General features: G+C 38.3%; 1 protein-coding gene across 1 annotated transcript in view; it reads right to left on the bottom strand.

Moving 5' to 3' along the window:
• The window catches only part of GPATCH2L (G-patch domain containing 2 like), a 75638-nt gene that overhangs the window by 9785 nt on the left and 44671 nt on the right, over nucleotides 1-21182 (bottom strand). Inside the window, 1 exon segment of the mRNA XM_057542131.1 lies at nucleotides 3030-3124. Within this exon segment, the coding sequence (XP_057398114.1) occupies nucleotides 3030-3124 (95 nt within the window).

Genomic DNA, 21182 nt, shown 5'->3' with positions numbered 1-21182 from the left:
AGCTTTCAAATTTATTGGCTAAAGTTGTTCATAGCACTACCTTATTAACTTTTAAATCTCTAAATCTATAATTATATAACCCTTTGATTCCTAATATTTTTGTGCCTTCCCTATTTTTTCTCAATTAATGATGTTAGAGATTTGCCTATATTATTTGTCTTAATTTCTGGCTTTGTTGATCTCTCAATTATATGTTCATTTTCTATAGCATTAAGTTCTGATCTTACAACTTTTATTACTTTTGCCTTCTCTATTATTCTTTTCTAGAAGAATAATGTTGTTTTTTTAGTAAGTGTAAATGTAGAATGCTTACCCCATAAATTTTCAGTCCTCTCTTCTTCTCTAACTCAAAACATTTCAGACCATAAATTTTCCTCTAACTATCCCTTTAGCTGTATCCAAAGAGTGTTAAGGCATAGGATTTTTATATTATTAGTTATAAGTATTTTCTAATATCCATTAGGATTTTTTCATTGATTCATTGGTTTAGATATGTTATTAAATTTCTAAATGCATTAGAAAATCACCCCCCCTTTTTGGCTATTGTCTTTTAAATTTACTTTCATTGTGATTAGAGTGTGATCTATGTGACTCTAATCTTTGGAATTTACTAAGGTTTGCTTTATGGCCTAAGAGTCAATTTTTATAAATTTTCAATCTGTGCTTCAAAATAATGTGTAATTCTTCATATTCTTGGGTGTGATTCCATTCATGCCCATTACACTAAGCATATTTGTTATTTAAATATGCTATATTCATAACCATTTCTGTCCACTTGTCATTTCAATTACTGAAAGAGTATATTTTAAACTTAGTTCTGCTTATGTATATTGAGGCTATATTATTAAGCTTAGTTGAGAATTAGTATATCCCCCTGACAAATGGAACCATTTATCAGTAATTGAACCAATGTTTATTATTTTGTAGAGATTATCCTTACTTTCTCTGATATCTGCCTCGTATATTTTTTCCATCCTTTTCCTTTTCAATCTTTCTTTAAAGTTTTAGATATGTCTCTTATAAAGAGCATATAGCTGGATTTTAAAAGTCCAGTAATTATAGGCTTTATCTTTCAACTGGAGTAATTCATTTACACTTTACTACATTTACTACTATATTTGAATCCTTTTACCATCTTATTGTATACTTTTTATTTTTCTTAACTTTCTAATTTATTTTCTTATCATTCCTTTTATCCATTATTAGTTTAAATGCTATATTCTTTACATTTATTCTTTTAAAAGTTACTCCAAATATTTTAACAGCTCTACTTACCTAAAGTCCCTAACTAATAAGACTCTTTACTCTCCTCTTGAAAAAGTAAAGGGCGGAAGGACATGTTAACTCTCATCAACCCCCTTCAAAAGTATATGCTTTTGTTGCCTGGTGTTCTGAAGCCTCTCTTTGACTTCTTGAAATATATTTAAAACATGTGTAACATGTTTATATTCTGTGCTAATAAGTACAATATCTAAGTTGTTTGTGAGTCGGATTCTCCTGTATGTTGTTTCTGATGACTTGCACTCATGGTACTTATTTCCTTCTTTGGTTTGTGGTTTTTAACTGCGAGCTACCCATATTCTTTGTAACTTTATCTGTGGGAATTCTTTGATACCTAGATTGAAGTTTCATTCCTCCAGAGAGAATGTATGTTTGCTTCTGCCAGTCATCTGGGGTTACCACCTACCTGGGTCCATTGTAAATTAAATTCCCACTTGCAGTATTTTGGACCACACGAGTAGTATAAATTTGGGCCATAAACCTCTATAAGGGGCAACTTGTTAAAAATTTTTAGGTTAAAATAAAAGCTTTCCCTCCATCCAGGGCCAAGGTCAAGAAAGGCATGTTCCCTTGCTGTTATTTCTGCTTGGTGGGTTTATTTAGTATCTACCCTTACACTGTAAGTGTAGCACTTTGAGGGTCCTCGCTCTGTGGGAGACCTCAGATCTCCCTGCCTTGAGCAGACCCTGCTTTACCTCCTGCACGCATCACAGTCATCATGACAGAGACTCAAGGAGACCAGCTCTCAGCAGATACCTTCAGGTTGAAAGCTGGCTTTCATCTTACTTGCCTCCCAAGTTTCGAGCTTTCACATCCCTTTTTGACCTCTACAGATTCTTTCATTTCTTGCCACTGCTTTGTGCATTTAGAAAGATGTTTTTGGACCCTCAATGATCAATGATAAAACTAAACCCAAAAGTAAAAGTATTCAGTAAGTTAGCAGCATAAAAAATTAGCATATAAAAATCAACAGCCTTCACATATAAGAACAATAACCAAGTAGAAGACATAATGGCAGCGAAAACCCCATTTACTAGCAACAAAGATTAAATACTTAGGGATAAACTTAACAAGAAACACAAACCTATACAAGGAAAATTTTAAAACAGTCTTTAAAAGGCACAAAAATAGACTTGAACAGTAGAAATACATCCCCTGTTCTTGGATAGGATGACTCAACATTGTCAAGATGTCATTTTTCTCTAAGTTAGTTAATAAATGTGATATGATCTCAATAAAAATATCAACACACTTTTTAAAAATGGAGTTACGCTGGTTGACACTAAAGTTTATATAGAAAAACAAACATGTAAGAATAGCCAGGAAAACACTGAAAAAGAAAAATTATGAGGGGACTAGCTCTCCCAGACATTAAAACATACTGTGTTTAAGGAATTCATCTCTCCCCAGTGGAAGCTAAACATTCCAGATAACCTCATTCTCACTTCCTGCAGTTAGGACATAGGCATCTGACAATCAGATCCACCTATCCCAGATTTTAAATCAGAAACTAGTGATGTAAAGAAGCCAGAAACACACAGTCCCTTCTGGTGAGGGTGGAACCCCTACATAGAGTTCCAAAGGCAGCACGCGGTGATGTGGAAAATCAAGTTCCACTTCATTATTAGTAGGGAGAATGCCTGAGACTCCAACAAAGTTTTCTGATAAAGTAAGCTCCAACATGGCACCCAAGGTCAAAAAGAGGTGAGGAAATGGGTCTCTCCCCTAAAGTCAAAATAAAATCTTACCAACAGCAGCAAGTAAAAACTGAAGCAAGTACTAGATGGGGGGTAGCCTTCTTATATGTAGAAGTGGGCCCAGGCCTCCTTACCAGTCCAAGACCCTGGAAAGGAGAAAGCAGAAAAGGGACCACAGTTCAGCCTGACTCTTCATGAAGAACAACTCCACCCACTAGTAAATAGGGTAGGGGCTATCCATTATAGAAACTGACTAGTGTGGTTAGCAATTCTTCCTACTACAGCAGGCTTGAAGGAGGAGCAAAGAGAAGTGAGGAAAGGAGCAGACACCTTGAGTTGGCTTTCCCAGTTTACGATAATTATCAATGAATGGAAGTGCTTCACTCCAATCTGTGCTTTAAGCCAGCACAATAAGGCGGCATGGCAAAGGAACTCACTAGCACATGGGTATTAATGAAGTCATGGAGGTGAGGGCAGAGGCAGACATTCAGTCTGCATTGGACTGACCTACCGACCACTCTGCCTGAGAGGCTGAGAAAGCAGGAGAAAGATCAGGAGAGCAGGGTCAGAAGAGTCAGTATTCCAGAAAGGAAGCAGTTATATGGTATCAAGACATGAAGATCAGCCTAAGGACTAAATTTTGGCAACCAGAAGTCACTGGTGAACCGAGCAAGAACAATCTTAATGGCGGCGAGGGTAGCGGCCAGGTTTTAGCGTGTCGGCTCTCAGCCTCGGCTGTGCATTGGCTGCACGTCTTTGCTTTAAAAAGACTGTCCCACTACCCCATTCTGGTGTAATTGGCTTGTGGTTCAGTCAAGGGAATTAGGGTTTTTAAAAATCTCCCCAGATGATCCTAGTGTGCAGCCAGGGTTAAAAACTACTGCTTCAGTGAATTGAGAATAGACAAAGTACAGGAAAGAACAGTATTTAGTGCTAGTCAAGGGGTTCAAAGGTTTGAGGAAAGGCATTTTTGTTTGAAGAGGGAGTCTTTGAATGTGTTTAAATGCAAAGCCATATGTGTCAGGAGTGAGAAGCTGTATTGAACAAGGCATCTGATCAAGGGCAAGAACCTTGAGTGTAAGAGAAGGGATTTGTTAGGGGGAGGACAGGAATTTCCAAGACAAAGAGGTGAGGAAGGGTGTATGTGAAGGTGTGTAAGCGGAGTTTCCCCATCTAATGCTCTATTATCTGTTAGGGGAGAGGTGAGATTAGCTGCTGGGGTTGAGAGAAGGTGGGGACTGAAAGGGTTTAAAATGGCCGGTTTGCAATAGCTGCTGACAACAGGTGGGAGGCTGAGTGAGATAAATATTTAGAGCAATTCAGATTGTCACCATGATTTTGTGGTGGCAGATTTTCATGGAGAAATACATGGCCCACTGGGAGGAGCAAGGTGTAGAATCTATACGTAGTGAAACGAGTTGATTTAAGTCAGTCACCAAGGCTACTTATAAGTTCTCTGATATTTTCTTTCCTTTTTCAGTTAAACATTTGAAAGAGGGATCTGCAAGGGTCAGAACTCACTTCTAGTGAAAGAAAACATTATTTTCATAATTTACATCTTAAAATTTTTTATATTCCCACACCTTGATAATATCTAGTAACGCTAACATTTTTGGCCAGAGGTTCTTTTAAATGGTTTTCAAGACGGAAAAGAAAAATTACGTGGTGCTTTAAAAGACTACAAAAATTGAAAGGAGAGCTAAACAGTCTATACATGTGTATTAATCATGTTTCATATTTTCAATATATCATGATGTTTTGACATCTTAAAAAAACTTTCTGGATGGGGAAAGACGCGCCCTCTCAGGGCTAGCCAGTTCTCAGAGACTGCAAAGGGCTCAGCCTGCAGCGTGCTTTCGATGTGCAAACCAACCAGGCCTGATGGAGCTACACCTCCTCCATCTGGCCTGCACACCCCAGAACACAATCATCCCAGGGCCAGGCATCAGGCAACTGGAGCCCACACTGTAGCCCTAAGGCCCTGGAATTCTTCACTAGCCATTCCTAAACTGTTCTCCCTGCCCTGCTTTGCCTTTCCCAAGAAAATCCTGATCATGGCTCTGGCCTAAACCTATCACTTGTTCCCGTCTTCTGCCTCCTGACCCAAACTTGGTGTTTGTCCTGTGACCCTGCATGGCAAACCGTGCCTCTTGTTTCTAGGGGAACTGTAACATTAGACTTTTCTTTCAATGGCACTGACCTTTCGGTGTCATCAGTTACCTTTACAAATAAAAATCCAGGCACAAAACATGAGCATGTGAGGAAATGATACTAGAGAACTCCTCCGTAGCCACACATATTCCCAGAAAGAGAAATTTGGTTCATAGGCTTTAGTTATAAAGTAGGGCCCAGGCCAATTCACACAAATAAAATCTAAAGAAAAAATGACCATACCACCACTTCAAAGCTTTAAGATTAGAGTACTGTCTTCTGAAACACTGAATCGTTAAGTCAGACGACGAAAAAATATAACATGTTGTTACTACTGGTCCCCAACCCCTGCGGAATCACTAGCTGAAAATGTAAAACAAAGACAGTAAGGTGTGATTAAGTGGGATCACTGAAAATTGATTTTTACATGCTCTGAAGTACTGAGATTAATTCCCAGCAAAAGATTACCAATAATTCAACAGGTGTTTATTACACAATAGCTATGTACTCAGGGTGTTTTTTTCTTCCAATTATTTTTTTCATTTTTGTGAGCCATACTTTAAAGACTTCATCATTATGATGCTGGAAAATACATGACATTTTCCCATGAGACTAAGATGTAATGAACAGGTATCATAAAATCATGGATGGCAGTATCTTACACAAATGTTTTACTGTCGGTTGCGAAAATCAATGATCACTCACAGACTAAAAATCCATTGTTATATTTTAATCCACTTTTAAAAGGTTGTTTCTATCCACCTAAAAATGGCCTCAATGGCATTTTTCTCCACATCATCCTTTCTCAATATTTCCAGATCTTTCAGGAACTTGAGGGCAAAAGTATGGGAAATAAAGACATTTAACAGTTTCTGCAAAGAACCATACACAAAACATCTCCATACTTATGGAGGAAAGTATAAGAGCACCTCAGAGCTTGGGGGGGACACCAGTATATTAAAACACTTCTTTTTAACTGTGGCAAAGCCTGCGGTTCTTAAACATCATTGTGCATCGTTCTTAAACATCAAGTCCCCTGGAGGGCTGGTAAAAGACTGCTGGGCCTCACCCTCAGAGTTTCTGATTCAGCAGATCTGGAGGGGGAAGAATGTATGGATGCTGTTGATCTCGGGGCCCTAGCACCCCTGCTCTAAGTATCTCCTTCTCTTCCCCTTGCCTTCCCAGTCTGAACCTTGCCAAGATTCCTTTCCTTGGTGAACATCTTCAGGATCTGCCCCATTCTTCAATACTGTACTTGAAAATTTTTTTTATTCTCCACATTTGGCAATTTTACCAAGTGCAGTGCAGGGCAGTGGCAGGAAAATTTCTTCTTTTGGCCATAAGTTTGTTTTGCTGGGCTTGTTAAAAACCTTCTAATCCACACTCTTCGGCAAGATCACTCAATTTCCTTTGTTTCTTTTCAATGTTGCTATTTCCAGGCATTTGATGTTCATCTGTTTCCTGATCTTGATGTTCATCTGTTTCGTGATCTTAATGAAAGCATGTCTGGGCCACTTGCGTTTAGTGCTAATAGCAGAACCCACCAATTTCCTCACCTTTTTCCCTCTGTGCCAGTTTTCTCATGGGGTAGGAACCCAACCTGATTGCTGTCACTATCAGTAACTACACTAACTGTCACAACTGGAGAGGGAGATAAGGAAATACTGACAAGTAAAATGGGCAGCTCAAACATTAGCAAAGGAAGCAGCTGACAGCAAGAGCAAACTGCTTCTACCACCCCTCCCACCATCCCATGAACCATGATACAGCCTATAAGCTTTGCCCCCAACTAGACTGTATCCACTGCTGCTAGAGAAAGCCACTCTGTTCTCATCCCAGCTCGGATAAGGTTCACCAAATATACAGAATGCTGAATATGGCTAATGCTGAATTCTTACACAGCCTAATCCCCAGGAAATAAAAAAGCTTGTGGCTCAGAATCATGGTAGTGAAGCCAAAATAAAGCAAAGACTTGAAATGAATCAGGCATCACCAGGAGCCTTTTCCTGGAGCCGAAGTGGAGAACCTATCACACCAGCAATGACAGTGCCACCTAGCTCCTTCCTCATGTGACACTCTGAGACTCGTTCACCTCTAAATGACTTACTGCTATGATAACTCTGCTCCTGTACTTTTAGCATCAGAACTTGCTATGCTGTGATCTAGACTGCATTTCTGGTTCCAAAGTACAGAGATATGTCAGATTCATCAATTTGGGATTCAGAAGTAGTTTAAATTACCTCTCCTAGGTATTGAGCTTTACTTAGCAAAGGATGCCATAAGCATCACAGATTAAGAAGCTTTATTTCAGCTTTTGGTCATTTTGTTGCCAAAATGGCCTTATTTGCAGCCTGTTTCTATAGCCCAGCAAAACTCTGTCATCTGAAATTTCCAATTGCATTTGATTTCTAAAGAATTCAAGGCTAAATAAGGCCTATTTATCGAGAACACACCACTCAATAAAGATCATACTCTGCCCCTCCAAACTTGGCACCATGTAAACAGCTACTAATTTCCCCTTCTGAACAGTTCTTACCAAAAAGCAACACAAGTTTTGATGCAAATGAAGTTGTTCCCTTTAAAATACTGCACCTGAAAAATAATCTCAAATTCCCTTAAACCCGTAAGCAAAACCATCCTTTATGAATGATGCTCATGCAAGTACATAATGTTTTTGCCCACTGTGAAAAATACCCAAGATTAGGATTTAGACAGGCAGACTGGACAGCAAGCTGGGATAAATCAGAATCCTGAAATTAGGAAGAACTGTGGAACTCTGCTTCAGTTATTACTTTTGAGCAGATCAAACACATGTGAGCTCAATGATTATCCTCAAAAGAAGTCAAGCTATAATTTTTTTTCAACAGGTTTCAAAACCTGATTTTGAAATTATACCTTTTGCTGAAAGGTAACAGATTTTTCTTAATTTATGACATTATACACTTTGCCATATAAAAAGGAAATTTAAAATTTAAGATTCAAAATACACTTGATTCTAAGAGTATTCCTCTGGAATGGACTCATATAAAAAACAAGCAGAGTAAGTCGGTGAATAATTCTGTAAGCATGCTCATGCAGCAGCTTAAAATAAGGAGCACAATTTACAACCCTGTATTGGAAAAATATTTGTGTGCTTAATGGCTATTCTCTTAGGCAATTAATTTCCTCTCCTACTTATTACAGATATGGCATTTTGGGTTGCTCCCTGTTGAAAGTATTCAAAATATGTAGGAAAGCTTGATCAAGAAAGATGATAAACATGCTGTTTATCTGGCATACTGTTTCAAAAATATGAGTCTCAGAGTTACTGTTTCAAAAATATGAGTCTCAGAGTGACTCAGGTCTATCAATGACAATCAAAAGACTATAACCCAGGGCCAAGAAAGTCTGTAAGTCTGGGATTTTAGTCTTGACTTGATTATGAAATTTGGGGCAAGTCACTAAGACTGTTCTTGACTCTATAAAATGGTAGCAATCACCTACCTTTACATCATAGATGTTTAAAATGTAAATAAAGTTGTACATATAAGTGATTTTTAATCGCAGGTAGAAAGGAGAATTAGGCTACATGTCATGAAGAAAAAGATGTTACCCGACCTACAGAGATCTTAACAGGCCATGATCACAGAACTGATCTTTGAATGAGCCATGGAGCTTAGTGCAAAGAAAATAAAATTATTATGTTCATGAATTTCTCCCTTAAATCCAACAAATTATGTTAGAAATGTATGCCTCGGGACACTATAGGGACTAGGTAAGAATGCACATATTACAACAAAAAGATACCTTCATCACTAAAACAACTGAGTAGAACCACTTTATATTCAACAGACATTATGTCTTCTATTCTGCTATGGGTACAGCCATAGGAAGGGAAGTACACTCACAAGAACCTTGGTGGCTCCCAGGGATGCTGGGCTGGCTTTAGCACTACTTCTCACGCCATAATCTCCACCCGCCCCTCCCTCCACCATGTTCCTTGTTGTGGACAACTGCCATGTTCTCAGTCTTACATAAAGTACTATGTAAACTTAGCTTCCAGTTCCCCTTTCCCACCAGATTCACACCCACCCCACTGACAAGGACATTCTGGAGCTACCACTGATAAGGACAACAATTTTTAAAGGAATACGACAGAGCGGCCCACCATTAAATTCTGTGTGAGAAAGAAGGACAACTGCGCTTCAGGGAAAGGAGGCTCTGTCCTACCAGGTGCAGGGGTGGGAGTTCCTCTAGAATGTCACAAGAGCAGCAGACACTTGAGAACGGCTTCTGTGTATCTCAGAGTAAAAGCATTCAATTTGTACAAAAAAGAGCCCTTCTGCCAACCAGGTCCCTCAACGACAGACAATCTTGATAATACTTTTTTTAGGAAGGGTGGCTTTTCTTCAGAAGCTCTAGGCAGTCACTTATTCCTCATTTTGACAAAGGAGCATCCAACTTGAGGCATGGCTGTATATATAACTCTTCATGCAGCTGAGCCGTCATAAACATACCAAGTATAAAGGCATGTCAAAAAGACATTTTTTCCTCCCCAAAGTATGGCCTCAAAAAGCCATTATTATAATAGAGTATGAATTTCTGCTACAGGTTATTGACCTATAATACTAACGATAAAAGTCTTGTTTAGTACATAAAGGCTTACACCGCAACATGAAGTATTAAGACACAATCCACTATTTTAAATTTGCTGTACACCTAAAGCACCTTCTTCATGACACCAATCTGTATGTGTATATATATAGGTCCTCTTTCAGTAGAACACAGACTTTGGAGATGAGGCAAAGTACAATGCAGCTGCTGGCGATTCCAACAGGCCATCTAGAAAAATGGAGTAAGCTTCCAAGGCCCATGCTGCTGGTAGTCTCTTCTGAGGCTCCAAATTGAGTACTTGGTGGATTTAACTTACTGGCACTCTGCTTGAATCAAGACCATGCTCAAAGGCAAGCCTTATCTCCTGCAAACAATTCCACACACAGATCTTAAATCTGTGTTTAACTTTGTCTGGAACTGGCTGCAAATTTGGAACTTCCTCAAATGGTATTAAAAGCTCTACACAAAAAATATGCAAAAGCAGTTACTAGTTCTTCAAGAAAAAAGACATACCTGCAAAAGAGCAACAGCTCTGTAAACAGAGCTGTAGGTAACTGTTGGGACAGCAATAGCAATGTAACAAATATAGCATAGGATGACCTTTTTTAAAAAAATTGCTGTCCTAATATTTTACAATTAAAAAAAAGAAAAAGATTTTCACAATATGATTTTCTAAGAGAAAGAGTCCACTTCTTTGAAGAGGAGTCAGTCCTGGTGGCGAAAGGACTGGGAATGTCAATTAAGATATGCAAGACAATATAATACAAAGTCTAATATTTGTTTCAACAACATCCAGTCGTCTCTTGGTGGGTGAAATTCTGCTGTCTAGCTGTATCCAGGGCTCTTTTCTTGTGGCATTTTAAAAAATGTAGCTGCAGTTGAGTCAGTGGTTTTCTCTGCAGCAGAGGTCCTGACCAACCACTCAGAGTTTGGAGATTTGGGGGCCTGTGATGCTGCTATGGTTGGCTCCGCTGCATCCATGTGAACTGGTAAGGGTGTTACAATAAAAGTAAGGAGGAAAGAAGTCAAAAGGAGACAAATTAGAATGAGAGAGATGTCAACACAAAACTTTCTTAATCTTTATACTTTATGTCCTATTAAACCAAGTGGCCACATAAAGTTTCTTTTTTTTTTTTAAACCAAAAAATAAAGGCAAGATTTAAGTAAGATAAGTATTGTATTTCTCCACCTCAGATAATGGGTTTAACTGAACAAATGAATAAATTCAGTAGTACAATTTCATAATGTAGTAATAATCACTTATTAAGCATTTATGTGCCAGGCACTGTACTGTGTAAACAATGTATACTTATAGTCTTATTTCTTAACGCAAACTCTTAGAAGTAGGTATCGTCATCTCCATTTCCTGGATCAGAAAACTGAGGCATAGAGAAAGCAGATAATTTGTTCAGGGACACAACCGGGCTGGTTAAGTAGCAAGACTCAAACTCATATACTGGACTCCAAGCCCTCCGCTCTTTCTACAACATCCTATGCCTCCAATATGACGGTGTCACCAATAAATACTGAACAGTAAGGCAAATGGTAGAAAAATCACACAGCCAAGCCCATGGTTTTTCAACAAGCACATTAAGACATTGTGGACAGGATAATCATTGCTTGTGCAGGGCTGTCCTGTTTTTTTAGGACACTTACCATTCTGGACCCTGTCCCTGAATGCCAAAAGCATTCCCCAGTCACTGTGACAACCAAACACTGTCCTCACATTTCCAAATGCCCCCTGAGCAGAGCAGTACAAACCACCAGCATACCCCCTCTGTTGAAAACAAATATAGACACTGAAATAGAGCAAAATCTTAAAAAGTTTCGTTTTTATCCTGTCACAGTAATTCCATTCCCAGGAATATAACCTAGAAAAGTAATTTTCAAATTATGTGTCACAAAATCAATGTAGTGGGTCATGACCAATACTTTTTTTTTTCTTAATGAAAAAGATTAGATTATATCAGAGTACACCCAAGGGTTTATTTCAGATTTACAGGTATACCCAACATTCAAACATGAATTTCAGAAAGAAAAAAAAAAAACCTTGAAAGCTTTTAACTCCATGGCACATATACAAGAGTTTTTAGAGGGCAGTGGCTTTCAAACATTTTGGAACCTCAACCATAGCAGCAAGAAATACATCTGACATCACCACCCAAATCTCTCTCTCTCTATTTCTCACACATACATGCTCATCCACTCCTATTTAAGTGAAAATAAATTTCATAAAACTATACCTAGCATTACTAGATGGTCATCAACCATGGTGAAAAAACTCTGTCCTAGATTCTTGGCCTGTTACCTTTTTGAGGAGTCCTATCCAAAGAAGAGGAATTACAGTATGGTAACTGTGCCATCTGCTTCTCTGGATACATTTCCTTCAGAAAATGAGAACTTTCTATGTGATCTCATGGACACAGCAGTTACAAAGAAACCTTGCTCCTTAGAAACTGCAAGGGCCCCTTCTCCAAGAACTGGGTCTTGGTGCTCCAGGCCGGTGTCAGGCCTGAGCCTCTGAGGTGGGAGAGCTGAGTTCAGGACATTGGTCCACCACAGACCTCCCGGCCCCTTGTAATATCAATCGGCAAGAGCTCTCCCAGAGATCTCCATCTCAACTCTAAGAACCAGCTCCACTCAACGACCAGCAAGCTCCAGTGCTGGATACCCCATGCCAAACAACTAGCAAGACAGGAACACAACCCCACTTGTTAGCAGAGAGGCTGCCTAAAATCATAATAAGGTCACAAACACCCCAAAACACACCACTGGACATGGTCTTGCCCACCAGAAAGACAAGATCCAGCCTCATCCATCAGAACACAGGCACCAGTCCCCTCCAACAGGAAGCCTACACATCCCATGGAACCAACGTTGCCCCCTGGGGGCAGACACCAAAAACAATGGGAACTAAGAACCTGCAGCCTGTGAAAAGGAGACCCCAAACACAGTAAGTTAAGCAAAATGAGAAGACAGAGGAATACACAGCAGATGAAGGAGCAAGGTAAAAAGCCACCAGACCAAACAAATGAAGAGGAAATAGGCAGTCTACCTCAAAAAGAATTCAGAGTAATGACAGTAAAGATGATCGAAAATCTTGGAAATAGAATGGAGAAAATAAAAGAAACGTTTAACAAGGACCTAGAAGAACTAAAGAGCAAACAAACAATGATGAACAACACAATAAATGAAATTAAAAATTCTCTAGAAGGAATCAATAGCAGAATAACTGAGGCCAAAGAACAGATAAGAGACCTGGAAGATGAAACAGTGGAAATAACTACCACAGAGGAGAATAAAGAAAAAAAGAATGAAAAGAATTGAGGACAGTCTCAGAGACCTCTGGGACAACATTAAACACACCAACATTTGAATTATAGGGGGTCCCAGAAGAAGAGAAAAAGAAAGGGACTGAGAAAATACTTGAAAAGATTATAGTTGAAAACTTCCTTAATATGGGAAAGAAAATAGTCAATCAAGTCCAGGAAGTGCAGACAGTCCCATACAGGATAAATCCAAGAAGAAACACGCCAAGACACATATTAATCAAACTATCAAAAATTAAATACAAAGAAAAAATATTAAAAGCAGCAAGGGAAAAGCAACAAATAACATACAAGGGAATCCCCATAAAGTTAACAGCTGATCGTTCAGCAGAAATTCTGCAAGGCAGAAGGGTGTGGCAGGACATATTTAAAGTGATGAAAGGGAAAAACCTACAACCAAGATTACTCTACCCAAAAAGGATCTCATTCAGATTCGATGGAGAAATTAAAACCTTTACAGACAAGCAAAAGCTAAGAGAATTCAGCACCACGAAACCAGCTTTACAACAAATGCTAAAGGAACTTCTCTAGGCAGGAAACAGAAGAGAATGAAAAGACCTACAATAACAAACCCAAAACAATTCAGAAAATGGTAACAGGAACATACATATCGATAATTACCTTAAATGTAAATGGATTAAATGCTCCAACTATAAGACAAAGACTTGCTGAATGGATACAAAAGCAAGACCCATATGTATGCTGTCTACAAGAGACCCACTTCAGACCTAGGGACACATACAGACTGAAAGTGAGGGGATGGAAAAAGATATTCCATGCAAATGGAAATCAAAAGAAAGCTGGAGTAGCAATTTTCATATCATACAAAATAGAGTTTAAAATAAAGACTATTACAAGAGACAAAGAAGGACACTACATGATGATCAAGGAATCAATCCAAGAAGAAGATATAACAATTGTAAATATTTATGCACTCAACATAGAAGCACCTCAATACACAAGGCAAATGCTAACAGCCATAAAAGGGGAGATCAACAGTAACACAACCACAGTAGGGGACTTTAACACCCCACTTTCACCAATGGGCAGATCATCCAAAATGAAAATAAATAATTAAACACAAGCTTTAAATGACACATTAAACAAGATGGACTTAATTGATATTTATAGGACATTCCATCCAAAAACAGAATACACTTTCTTCTCAAGTGCGCATGGAACATTCTCCAGGACAGATCATATCTTGGGTCACAAATCAAGCCTTGGTAAATTTAAGAAAACTGAAATCATATCAAGTATCTTTTCCGACCACAATGCTATGAGACTAGATATCAATTACAGGAAAGAAACTGTAAAAAATGCAAACACTTGGAGGCTAAACAATACGCTACTAAATAACCAAGAGATCACTGAAGAAATCAAAGAGGAAATCAAAAAAACCTAGAAACAAATGACAGTGGAAACATGACGACCCAAAACCTATGGGATGCAGCAAAAGCAGTTCTAAGAGGGAAGTTTATAGCAATACAATCCTACCTCAAGAAACAAGAAACATCTCAAATAAACAACCTAACCTTACACCTAAAGCAATTAGAGAAAGAAGAACAAAAAGACCCCCAAAGTTAGCAGAAGGAAAGAAATCATAAAGATCAGATCAGAAATAAATGAAAAGGAAATGAAGGAAACGATAGCAAGATCAATAAAACTAAAAGCTGGTTCTTTGAGAAGATAAACAAAATTGATAAACCATTAGCCAGACTCATCAAGAAAAAAAGGGAGGAGACTCAAATCAATAGAATTAGAAATGAAAAAGGAGAAGTAACAACTGACACTGCAGAAATACAAAGGATCATGAGAGATTACTACAACAACTCTATGCCAATAAAATGGACAACCTGGAAGAAATGGACAAATTCTTAGAAATGCACAACCTTCCAAGACTGAACCAGGAAGAAACAGAAAATTAGAACAGACCAATCACAAGCACTGAAATTGAAACTGTGATTAAAAATCTTCCAACAAACAAAAGCCCAGGACCAGATGGCTTCACAGGTGAATTCTATCAAACATTTAGAGAAGAGCTAACACCTATCCTTCTCAAACTCTTCCAAAATATAGCAGAGGGAGGAACACTCCCAAACTCATTCTACGAGGCCACCATCACCCTGATACCAAAACCAGACAAGGATGTCACAAAAAAAGAAAACTACAGGCTGATAACACTGATGAACATAGATGCAAACATCCTCAACAAAATACTAGCAAACAGAATCCAACAACACATTAAAAGGATCATACACCATGATCAAGTGGGGTTTATCCCAGGAATGCAAGGATTCTTCAATATACGCAAATCAATCAATGTGATACACCATATTAACAAACTGAAGGATAAAAACTATATGATCATCTCAATAATGCAGAAAAAGCTTTTGACAAAATTCAACACCGATTTATGATAAAAACTCTCCAGAAAGTAGGCATAGAGGGAACTTACCTCAACATAATAAAGGGCATATATGACAAACCCACAGCCAACATCGTTTTCAATGGTGAAAAACTGAAACCATTTCCACTAAGATCAGGAACAAGACAAGGTTGCCCACTCTCACCACTATTATTCAACAAAGTTTTGGAAGTTTTAGCCATAGCAATCAGAGAAGAAAAAGAAATAAAAGGAATCCAAATCGGGAAAGAAAAAGTAAAACTGTCACTGTTTGCAGATGACATGATACTATACATGAGAATACTAAAGATGCTACCAGAAAACTACTAGAGCTAATCAATGAATTTGGTAAAGTAGCAGGATACAAAATTAATGCACAGAAATCTCTGGCATTCCTGTACACTAATTATGAAAAATCTGAAAGAGAAATTAAGAAAACACTCCCATTTACCACTGCAACAAAAAGAATAAAATACCTAGGAATAAACCTACCTAAGGAGGCAAAAGACCTGTATGCAGAAAACTGTAAGACACTGATGAAAGAAATGAAAGATGATACAAACAGATGGAGAGATATACCATGTTCTTGGATTGGATGAATCAACACTGTGAAAATGACTACACTACCCAAAGCAATCTACAGATTCAATGCAATCTCTATCAAATTACCAACGGCATTTTTCACAGAGCTAGAACAAGAAATTTTACAGTTTGTATGGAAACACAAAAGACCCCTAACAGCCAAAACAATCTTGAGAAAGAAAAATGGAGCTGGAGGAATCAGGTTCCCTGACTTCAGACTATATTACAAAGCTACAGTAATCAAGACAGTATGGTACTGGCACAAAAACAGAAATACATATCAATGGGACAGGATAGAAAGCTCAGAGATAAACCCACACACATAGGGTAACCTTATCTTTGACAAAGGAGGCAAAAATATACAATGGAGAAAAGACAGCCTCTTCAATAAGTGGTGTTGGGAAAACTGGACAGCTACATGTAAAAGAATGAAATTAGAACACTTCCTAACACCATACACAAAAGTAAACTCAAAATGGATTAAAGACCTAAATGTAAGGCCAGACACTATAAAACTCTTAGAGGAAAACATAGGCAGAACACTATGACATAAATCACAGCAAGATCCTTCTTGACCCACCTCTTACAGTAAAGGAAATAAAAACAAAAATAAACAAATGGGACCTAATGAAACTTAAGAGCCTTTGCACAGCAAAGGAAACCATAAACAAGACAAAAAGACAACCCTTGGAATGGGAGAAGATATTTGCAAATGAAGCAACTGACAAAGGATTAATCTCCTAAATATACAAGCAGCTCATGCAGCTCAATATCAAAAAAACAAACAAACAATCCAAAAATGGGCAGTAGACCAAAACAGACATTTCTCCAAAGAATATATACAGATTGCCAACAAACACGTGAAAGGATGCTCAACATCACTAATCATTAGAGAAATGTAAATCAAAACTACAATGAGGTATCACCTCATACCAGTCAGAATGGCCATCATCAAAAAGTCTACAAACAATAAATGTTGGAGAGGGTGCTGAGAAAAGGGAACCCTCTTTCACTGTTGGTGGGAATGTAAATTGATACAGCCACTATGGAGAACAGTATGGAGGTTCCTTAAAAAACTAAAAATAGAACTACCATACGACCCAGCAATCCCACTACTGGGCATGTACCCAGAGAAAAAAGAGTCATGTACCACAGTATTCATTGCAGCACTATTTACATTAGCCAGGACATGGAAACAACCCAACCTAAGTGTCCATCGACAGATGAATGGATAAAGAAGATGTGGCACATATATACAATGGAATATTACTCAGCCATAAAAAGAAACGAAACTGAGTTATGTGTAGCGAGGTGGATGGACCTAGAGTCTACAGACTCTAAGTCAGAAAGAGAAAAACAAATACCGTATACTAACACATATATATGGAATCTAAAAAAAAAAGGTTCTGAAGAACCAGGACAGGAACAAAGATGCAGACGTAGAGAATGGACTTGAGGACATGGGGAGGGGGAAGGGGAAGCTGGGACGAAGTGACAGAGTGGCATGGACACATATACACCACCAAACGTAAAACAGATAGCTAGTGGGAAGCAGCTGCATAGCACAGGGAGATCAGCTCGGTGCTTTGTGACCACCTAGAGGGGTGGGATAGGGAGGGTGGGAGGGCGACGCAAGAGGGAGGGGATATGTGGATATATGTATATGTATAGCTGATTCACTTTGTGATACAGCAGAAACTAACACACCATTGTAAAGCAATTATACTCCACTAAAGAGGTTAAAAAAACAAAAAACAAAACAAAAAAACTCTGTCCTAGAAAAACTTTGTTTTGCTACATATTTTTTATTATGGTAAAATATACATAAAATGTACCATTCTAATAATTTCTAAGCATACTGTTCAGTAGCATTTAGTATATTCACACTGTCGCACAACCATTACCAACCATCCATGTCCAGAACTTTTTCATCATCCCAAATGGAAACTGTCTACCCATTAAACAATAACTCTGCATTCTCTTCCTCCCCCAGCCCCTGGCAACCACCATTCTACTTTCTGTTTCTATAAATTGGATTGTTTTAGGTACCTCTTATAAGTGGAATCATACAGTATTCATCCTTTTGTGTTTGGCTTATTTCACTTAACATGTTGCCTTCATCCATGTTGTAACGTTCATAATTTCATTCTTATAATGAAGGCTTTCAGACTGAATAATAACCTACTGAATGTATATACCACATTTTATTTATCCATTCATCCAGTGATGAACATTTGGGTTGTTTCTACTTTTTGGCTACTGTCAATAATGCTGCTATGAACATGGGTGTACAGATGTCTATTTGACTCTTTGCTTTCAATTCTTTTGGGTATATATCCAGAAGCAGAATTGAATTGCTGGATCACATGGTAGTTTTATGTTTAAATTTTTGAGGAACTACCGTATCTTCTTCCACAGTGGCTGCACTATTTTACATTCCCACCAGCAATTCACAAGGTTTCCAATTTCTCCGCATCCTTCAAACAACAACTTTTTTTTTTTTTTTGATATAGCTATCCTAAGAACTGTGAAATGGCCAAGAGAAACTTTTGCATATGTTCTCCTGAAGAATGGTGCAGTACTTTTCACAATAGCGTAAAACAGCATAAGAATACGATTGAAATGTTCATCAAGAACGGTTAATTGTATTATATTTGTCAACTGATAAAATGGAATACCATACATATGGCAGTAAGAAAATGAATGGATTCTGGTAGGATAAGACCTGAATGAATCTCAAGAACATAAATGGGTGAAATTTGTAACTTATAAAATATAACATTCCATTTACACAAGGTTCAAAAACATGCAAAACTAGACAATATACTGCTTAGAGATACATATGTCTGTCAAAACTATTTGAAAAAAACAAAGAATGACAAATGATTAACCAAAAATATATATCAGGATAATGGTTACCTCTGAGGAGAGTGGGAAGAAAAATTTAAAGGTGATGTTCCTTTTCTTAAAGTGGATGGTGGGTATATGGATACTTGCTGTATTGGTTTTCTTTATATCTTATATATCTTCTATAAATGTTCTGTTGTGGCCATTCAATATTTATTTTAAAAAACATTTTTAACTTTAGAAAACACTTAGACTTAATTAAAAGGCACAGTAGGCAATAAGAATCTGCCCTATGACTCCTGAGACAAGGGCTAAACTGAAATGGAACTACTGAATCCAATCACAGGATTAGAATAATATTGAGAATAACTCTGTTTCATCTTTAAGATTCTATTCATTTATTCATACAACAAATATCTAGAGACTGTTCTATGTATGGAGCATTATTTTTTAGATGCCGTGGGGTACGGCAGTGAGCAAGACAAGTAAAAATTCCTGCCCTTGTGAATGCTTCGCTAGCACTGCTGGCCTGGTATTTGAAATCTTATGTAACTAATTAACAGGTTAACTGTTGGGTACCCTTCTAAGGACACATATCCTATCCCAGGGTGAAGAAGGTCAGAAATGGCTCTTGCGATGGCCAAAACAGTCAGGGCTCGTGGGAATTCCCTGCCGGTCCAGTGGTTAGGACTCCGTGCCTCCACTGCAGAGGGCACGGATTCAACCCCTGGTCAGGGAACTAAGATCCCGCCAAAAAAAAAAAAAAAAAAAGTCAGGGCTCTTAACAGAATATCTTATTATCCCAATTCTCCTTCAGCTAAAGCCATGTGTTTACTTTTTGAAGGAATGGGATTTGCTCACCCAAAGCTCTGATTTGCCATTCTAATGAAGAAAATCATCTCAAGGAAAAGAAGTCTTGTTTTCACCTGAGTTCCTTATGCTTCCTATAACTACTTAAGTCTCTCAGATTTTAGAGAAAATAACCCTTTTTTCTTTTCCAGTTACAATCTTTAAGAACATATATGACAGCTGGTTCACTTCGGCATGAGGGAGACACTGCTGGGCATTCCCTGTTCTGGTGTATCGACCTTAAAAGCAGGTTAACACAGTTACTCACTAGGATCCAGGGGTGGATCTGTACACCAGGCACCTGCATGTTATAAAGCCATAGAGGGAAGGGGAGTGGAGATAAAATGGAGAAAATAGAGGTGCTACACTTTCAAGATGGATCTACCTAACGATCCTATGAAAAGGTCCTTTTCCCTGGCCTTTGTTAATATTAGTACAAAAAGACAGGAAGGCATGTTATTCCCTTTTGCTCTTCACCTTTCTAGCCTTATTAATATCTTTAAATGCAGTCAATTTCAACTTAAAACTTTCCACTAGTGGGGGAGGGGAAAAGGGAAAAGATTTGTGGCTGCATGTTTAAGAAAGAAGCTGAATTCATCACAGTGACAGGAGAGAGTGTTGGCAGAGATCTGAGCTATTTATTCTTTTAGGAAAATCCTATAAAGAATGACACAAGGAAGCCTCTATCTGCAGTCTTGTTCATCACACTGGTGAAGAGTCCGATAACAGATGTATGCAGGAGCATGATTTAATGCCAGGAGCTGGCCCCTGATGTGTATTAATACAGCGGCAAAGCGGAACGCACCTCTCTTCATCACTCATTTCTATAAAAGAGGTGGAATCCGAGATGGCCCGATGTTAGGCAGAGCAAGCCCATTTGTTCTACTGACTGATGGCGCGGGCTCAGGCTATGTCCTTCACCTCCATGGGGCACTCAGGTTGTGGACAGAAAAAAAAAAATGTTCAGTGAAGCAGGCCTGAGTCAACAAGTGAGAGGAGTTGGGCTCAATAGGGGAAATGCTGAATGCTCAAGTCTTGTTTAATACCTCCCAGTACATTTCCTGATTTGAATATGGAATAAGGATTATAAACTCTTCTCAACAGCTCTTCTCTTATAAACAACTAAAAGCTAAAAATAGAGCTAGATATTAAGGGGGAAAAAAAGAACAAAAAGATAAAGAGGGGAGACTGTGTTTTATTGCTTCCAATTCCATAGACCGGATGAGGATCTGGGTTTTGACATGGAGTCATGGTTAGGAACCAATTCTGTCGTATACAACACCAAACACCTGTAGTGTTTAAGAGGGCAGCTCAAGAGTCATAGGGAAATTGGTCTGATCTTGGTTCTACAATTTATCAGCCATATAACCTCAGCGAGTGATTTAACCTCTCTAAGCCTTAATTTTCCCATGCGTAAACTGGGAATAAAAACAGCATCTGCCTTAT

The sequence above is a fragment of the Balaenoptera acutorostrata genome, chromosome 3 (genome assembly GCF_949987535.1).
Source record: "Balaenoptera acutorostrata chromosome 3, mBalAcu1.1, whole genome shotgun sequence".
Classification (NCBI taxonomy): Eukaryota; Metazoa; Chordata; class Mammalia; order Artiodactyla; family Balaenopteridae; genus Balaenoptera; species Balaenoptera acutorostrata.
The sequence above is the reverse complement of the archived record's forward strand: the minus strand, read 5'-3'. Positions and strand labels throughout refer to the sequence as shown.